This window comes from Octopus bimaculoides, chromosome 13, assembly GCF_001194135.2.
Source record: "Octopus bimaculoides isolate UCB-OBI-ISO-001 chromosome 13, ASM119413v2, whole genome shotgun sequence".
Classification (NCBI taxonomy): domain Eukaryota; kingdom Metazoa; phylum Mollusca; class Cephalopoda; order Octopoda; family Octopodidae; genus Octopus; species Octopus bimaculoides.
The window spans coordinates 8,328,294-8,335,779 of NC_068993.1; the positions used below are offsets into that span (position 1 = coordinate 8,328,294).

The 7,486-nt window shown below is 37.6% G+C and overlaps 1 protein-coding gene across 1 annotated transcript in view; it reads right to left on the minus strand.

Annotated features, from left to right (window-relative positions):
* LOC106876290 (uncharacterized) overlaps positions 1–5,602 on the minus strand; it is a 7,316-nt gene extending 1,714 nt beyond the window's left edge. The window contains exons 1-3 of the mRNA XM_014924785.2: positions 5,399–5,602; positions 2,228–2,431; positions 986–1,072 (exon numbers count right to left, since the gene is read on the minus strand). Coding sequence (XP_014780271.1) covers positions 986–1,072; positions 2,228–2,431; positions 5,399–5,486 — 379 coding nt within the window. The 5' untranslated portion in view covers positions 5,487–5,602. The remainder of the gene's footprint in view (positions 1–985; positions 1,073–2,227; positions 2,432–5,398) is intronic.
* Positions 5,603–7,486: the final 1,884 nt, after the last annotated feature.

A 7,486-nucleotide genomic window follows, 5' to 3' on the forward strand; every position in this document is an offset into this window, starting at 1 on the left:
TATATATATTTCCTGTGAAGTAGCTGTTCGGTAAAAAGGAAGCCTTCTTGTACTGGGTCGATTTCTTCCACTGAACTCAAGTCAATAGGCTACTGACTGAGAGAAGCAAGACGATATAATATATATATACATACCTTCATATATGTATGTATGTATGTATGTATGTATGTATGTATGTATGTATGTATGTATGTATGTATGTATGTATGTACTGGCACTCTTTTAATTTTGACTCTCTATCTTCAGGAGCAGTTACCTCAATCCTTTCTATATTATTATTATTATTATTATTATTATTGTTCAGGTGTCGAGCTGACAGAATCGTTAGCACGCCGGGTAAAATGCTTAGGGCCTTTTTGACTGTCTTTAAGCTCAGAGTTCAAATCCCGCTGAGGTTGGCTTTGACTTCCATCATTTTGGTGTCGATAAAAAAATAAGTACCAGTCAAACACTGATCAAACACTTACTCCTCCCCTCAAAATTGCTGGAATTGTGCCAAAATTTGAAACCATTTTTGTCGTTATTTGCGGCTCATATTTTGGCAAACTGCAGTCTGCGCTTCGCATCAGAAATATCGTCTGACACGCACTGCCCAGTACTAGTTTACCACCGTGGTTGGTGGAAGTTCTACCTTAGATATAGGGACCTAAAAGTGACTAAGTGCGATGACGTTACAGAAGAAATTCTAGATGCCGTTGAGGACGAACTAGTTCTGGTCTGTTTCGAAGGATTTTCGGGCCTAAGACAACTTCACGTAGTTATAAGTGGAACTTCGTTATACCTCTGCAATAACTATATGTCTGTTAAGTTCAATTTTCGCCGAGGCCAATTTTTGATTTTTGAATTTTTTGTTTGTTTTTGTTCTTTTGTTTTGTTTTAGTTTTTTTTTTTTACGTGGTCATATTTTTACAGCATCGATGAATTACTTTCACAATACAAACGTCAGAAAACAGCACTAATATCATTTTAAACGAATGATACTTACCATTTAAATACCCTCGACTTATTGCCCGGGTACCTGATTTAACTTCATAATTTACATGCGGGTACGTGGCACGCATTATCACACATACTGAAAATATAAACAAGACAAAAGAACAAACTTTATTAGTATGAAAAACAAACTCTAAAGCATAAAGAATGGGTTTCTAATAAAATCCCAAGGGCAGCAGCTTCGGTGGGCATAGGATTTGTCATCACCATTGGTCCTTGTAATTTACTTGTACTTTATTTTCATTAATACCGAAGGTATGAATGACAGGGTAGATGGCAGTGGGGCATGGACTGAGAACGTAAATGGAACAAATGCCACAAGTAATTTCTTCCGAAGCTCCAACGATTTCACCCTTCCAAACCCTATTACAAGGAATTATTCTCATTTCGTTATTATAACGAAATATCAAAGCGGTGGCAAGTTAGCAGAATCATTAGAGCGCCGGTAAAACTGCTTTGCAATATTCTTTCTGGCCCTTTACTCTTTCGCCCCAACTTTCTCTCACATTTTTCTTCCTGTTTCTTGAGAAACGCTGCAATGGATTGGCGTCCCGTCCAGCTGGGGATAACAACGTACGCCATAGAAACCGGGAAACCGGGCCCATGAGCCTGGCTGGGCTTGAAAAGGGCGCATAAAAATTATAGATATGAGCACTTGTCTCTTATTATTATTTAATAAGTATTAATGTATTAACAATGGCCCAGTGGTTAGGGCAGTGGACTCGCGGTCATAGGATCGCGGTTTCGATCACCTAAAAGCTCCACGAGGCCCCGGCAGGGGGTGGTGGCGAACCTTGCTGTACTCTTACACCACAACTTTCTCTCACTCTTACTTCCTCTTTCTGTTGTGCCTGTAATTCAAAGGGCCAGCCTTGTCACACTGTGTCACGCTGAATATCCCCGAGAACTACGTTAAGGGTACACATGTCTGTAGAGTGCTCAGTCACTTGCACGTTAATTTCACGAGCAGGCTGTTCCGTTGATCGGATCAACTGGAACCCTTGACATCGTAAGCGACAGAGTGCCAACATAATATTAACTTAGTGTGTATGCGGGGCAGAGTTCAAAGCGAATCTGCACCAAGCTGCTTCAAACTGTGTAGTTTAGCACCGTTGCCATAGCAACTGTCCAGATATTTTTGATCAGACCTTATATGTTATCGAGGAAGATTACGCGTTGTAAATGAATAACAAATAATAATGACACAAAACAAAATAAAAATAAATCTACATACTTTTGCTGGGAATCATATAAAGTTGAAAACAGCAGTTTCCTGTTGTATGATCCCAACTACATTTCATCGACGGCGCATGATATTTCACATTTATATTTGTATTTTCCAAGGGAAAATCAACTTTGGAATTTTGGATGAGCATTTCATCAACCTTGAGTTCTTCGACAATCTCCTCTAGATCATTAATCACTTCATCAGTTTTGCCTGAAAATATTGTAAAATGCATTTATCAATTGCTTTAATATTTAATGTAAGAGATAATGCAGGAATTTGTTGATATGTTCTTCTCTTTATACACATTTATATTAATATTTTTTGATGAATGCATTTTTTTTTTACTATTGTTACGTTACAACAAGTTTCAACAAATTTTTATGAGTGCATATATGTACATGTGTGTGCGTGCGCATGTATGCGTATGTATGTATGTATGTATGTACTATGTATGTCTATATGGTCGAGGGCGTATCTTCTAGTGTTTAGGGTGTTGCAATCACGATCGCCAGACGTTGGTTCAATTCCTGGACCGGGTTATGCGATGTGTCTTTGAACAAAACATTTCATCTCACATTGACCTGTGATCACTTCCAGACAGAACGAGTTGTACACCGTGCACCTGTTCAGGTAAGGTCGATCTGGTTGTTGGAAGGAGTTGGCACATACATTTTATCATTATAAGCATATCATTTGTGCAAGAAATAGCAGAAAAGCCTTTGTTTTGTCCATGTATGTATGTATGTATGTATGCATGCATGTATGTATGTATGTATGTATGTATGCATGCATGTATGTATGTGTATATATATATATATATATATATATATATATATATATATAGGTGCAGGCGTGGCTGTGTGGTAAGTAGCTTGCTTACCAACCACATGGTTTCGGGTTCAGTCCCACTGCGTAGCACCTTGGGCAAGTGCCTTCTACCATAACCTCAAGCCGAGTAAAGTCTTGTGAGTGGATTTGGTAGATGGAAACTGAAAGAAGCCCATCGTATATATCTATGTATGCTTTTATTGAGTTAGTGTTTGTGTTCCCCCACAAACACACCATCGCTTGACATCTGATGCTGGTGTGCTTACGACCCCCGTAACTTAGCGGTTCGGCCAAAGAGACAGATGAAATAAGTACTAAGCTTACAAAGAATAAGTCCTGGGATCGATATTTGTTCGACTAAAGGCAGTGCTCCAGCATGGCCGCAGTCAAATGACTGAACAAGTAAAAGAAAAGCGGTAAAAAAATAGTGTATGTTCTCTTTTGTTTTTAATTGTCTAAATTCTTCCGCTGAAGAAGGAACTGGTTTTTTACGGTGATAGAAACCTGCATCGTTGAAATGCACATAACGAAAACAATGTCACATTTTAAATTTGACAATAAATTCGCATATTTTCACTGTTCCACTTACAGACTGTATTGTATTGTGCGAATTAGTTCGTTGATTTCGTTTTCTGATTATTTACAAAACCAAATGTACCTAATATGATTGGTATAAATGTAAATTAGTAATTAGGGAAGAGGAATTGGACGTTTAGAAGCGAAATAGTTGACAATAGTTATCTTCTTTCTCATTGATTTTCAAAGTAATATTCTCATCAGCAAGACAACTGACCTCTCTGGCGTTTTTTCTCGTGCCCTGGGCTCATATAGCCCAGTTACCCGGTTTCTATCGGTGACACTCCCTCTGAATGGAATGTCAGTTCGTTCCAAGATCCAAGGCCAGGTACTTTGAGGAGAGGGTCAGTACTTTATTTTATTGACCACGAACGAAACGATGAAAGAAACAGCTGATTTGGTGGGATTTGATCTCGATGTGTAAAGAACCGGAAGAAATGCCACTTAGCAATTTGTTCGACGCTCTAACGATTCTATGGGTTCACCTACACTAATTAGTTAACATACATGTATTCATATATTATATAAATGAGTTAAATATTATTTAATCCGAATCACACTGCCTGAACTTCGTTTGGACTTCAAGAATCACTCTACGAACCCCGTACGAAAATTATTTATAGTTCAACAATAAAGATAAATATATTTTCAAGGATTTCAGAATTCTCTATCATTCACTCTGCGCTTATGTTGGAACACCGCCTTCCACCGTCTGTGTGTGTGTGTGTGTGTGTGTGTGTGTGTGTGTGTGTGTGTGTGTGTGTGTGTGTGTGCATAATCATAAATTGTATATATTCAAGGATCCGATTTCTTTCCCATTGTATCTTGATCTCCTATTTGATAAACTCACATACACGCGGGCGCGCAGACATACACATACATAAACACACACATACACACACACACTCACGTGCACACTTACACGTACACACACACACGTGCATGTACACATACACATATATAAATATATATATATATATTTATATATACATACACATATATAAATATATATATATATTTATATATACATACACATATATAAATATATATATATATTTATATACGCACACACGCACACGCACACACACACACACACATATATATTTCGTTTTGGGGTTTGGTTTACAAGATTCTTTATGTGAGTTCGTGTGTTGAAGCATATTCTGTTGTGTCTCGGAAGAGTCATTCTCTTTTGGTGCCTTATAATTTAACACACTCACCGGTAAAATTTCCACTTATTTTGAGTCAAAACTATTGAAAAGGTTGCAAGACGCAACGAAAATTTTAGAAAAGTAAAGAAATAAGTGGAAATTTTACCATGTATATGTGTATATTTTGGCTGTATGTATGTATGTATGTATGTATGTATGTATGTATGCAGGTGTTTTTGTATCTGCGTTTGTCCTCCACCACTGCTTGACAAACTTTGTTGGTGTATTTATGTCACCTTAGCTTTCTGGTTCGGCAAAAGAAAACAACAGAATAAGTAGAATTCGTAAAAAAATTTTAATACTGGGGTTCTATTCCATTGACTATAATTCTTCAAGCCGATGCCCCAGCATGGCCGCAGTCTAATGACTGAAACAAGTAAAATTTAAAAGATTCAAATACATATCTGTGTGAGTGTATGAACGTGTATGAATATATACATATTTATGTATCTATATTTTTGTGTAGCTATCTAACTCTCTCTATTTGCTTGTCTGCCTATATATAATAGATAGCTAATATGTATACATATCTATATTATGTTGTAAGAGATGAAACACTTACCTTCGCTTATCTCCGGCGCCATATTCACCACAGCACATGTTCCTAAAGAGAACAGCAGGGCCAAGTAAAAAACTGTACTGGTCATCATGATGGTAATGATTTCAATTTTCTATTCTCAAAATTCGTCACGGGATCGTTCGCTAATGAGAAAGAAGCTTCGGCCAAAGAGACGCGAATGGATAACATTTCGACGGAATCTTTCGTATTTATAACGTTGGCCTACAAGTGGATATATGTTTCAAGTACAACAATACAAAAGGCTCAGGAACACCTATAAAAAGAAAATATTTAGGATAGGTCTCCTAAGCTTTGTTAATACATTTCCTAAAATACTAATTAAAAAGTTGAAACAAAATCAAAACAACACGGAAAAGAAAATGCGTTGAAGTATATTTCCTCTTCAGAGTTCAAAAGTTTGCTGTGATCAGCCTGAGTTCAAATTTGGTTCGACAAAGTTTTCTTATTTCTTTATTGCCCACAAGGGGTTAAACATAGAGGGGACAAACAAGGACAGACAAAGAGATTAAGTCGATTACATCGACCCCAGTGCGTAACTGGTACTTAATTTATAGTACCCCGAAAGGATGAAAGGCAAAGTCGACCTCGGCGGAATTTGAACTCAGAACATAAAGACAGACAGACGAACTACCACTCAACATTTCGCCCGGCGTGCTAACGTTTCTGCCAGCTTCTCGCCGCCTTGGTTCCATAAAGTTTTCTACTTATGAAGTATTGGTGTCGGTGATATTGTTGTTGCTAAGGCGGCGAGCTGGCAGAAACGTTAACACGTCGGGCGGAACGCTTTGCGGTATTTCGTCTGTCTTTACGTTCTGAGTTCAAATTTCGCCGAGGTCGACTTTGCCTTTCATTCTTTTGGGCTCGATTAATTAAGTACCAGTTGCGTACTGGGGTCGATCTAATCGACTGGCCTCCTCTCCCAAAATTTCAGATCTTGTACCTAGAATAGAAAAGAATTGTTGTTGATGTTGTTACTGCTGCTCTTTTTGTTGTTGTGTCATCATCGTCGTCGTCGTCATCAACATCATCATTATCATCATCATTATCATCAGTGAAAGCGCGTGGCTTAGTGGTTAGGGTATTCGGCTCATGATCGTAAGGTTGTGAGTTCGATTCCCGGCGGTGCTTAGGCCAATGTTATCCATTTCATGTTGTGCCATCCACCCAACTGGCAAAAATTAGTTGTACCTGTGTTTCAAAGAGCCTGCTTTGTCCCCTTCTGTGTGATATTGAGAGCTACATTAAGGGTACGCGTGCTTGTGGTGTGATCAGCCACTTGCACATTAATTTCAGAAGGAAAAGGATGTTCCGTTGATCGGATTAACTGCAAAATACAGGTATTGTGGTCGATTCGTTCGTCTAAAATTGTTCAATGTTGTGTCCCAGCATAATTGCAGTAGAGAGAACCAAATAAAAAATAAAGGATACCTGACTATCCCCCACTTTAAAGCATCTGGTTGTATATCCATGTTGGAAATAGTTTGTGTATTGCGCAAGTATGATATCTGTAGATGAGTCACTTCTTAAATACGCAAAAGTTCAGAACTGCAGTTATGCATGCAAATAACCTTCTGGCTTTACTTTGCAAATCAATATTCATAAAGATGACATTAGACTAGGCCAATAATACGAAAGAGGAAGCAAGATATATTCTGTTATGGGTTCGATATCCTTTAGTTCCTATAGCAGCCCTGCATGCATTGTCGAAGACGGAGGTAGACGGAGGCAGACAGAGAAATGGTGTGTCACCAAGCCACGAGATTAGAAGTTCCGTAGTTAATAATGTAAAAGAACCCAGAGAACTTCTTCGGAATTTCTTTGTACCTTTTTTTTATTTTAATTTTAGGACCTCTCTTTTACGGTTGATGAACTTAGATAGAATTAAGAGGAATTAAATTCATTAGTTTGAATCTCTTTAACAATTCAAAATAATGAATTTAATTCCTCTTAATTCCTCAGTTCATCTAATTGTATTAATTTATCGCTAATTTTCATTAAAAAAACCTTTATCTATTTTTTTTTTTTTGATATTCAATGTGCATTTTCGCTTTTTTCTTCTTATTTTCCATA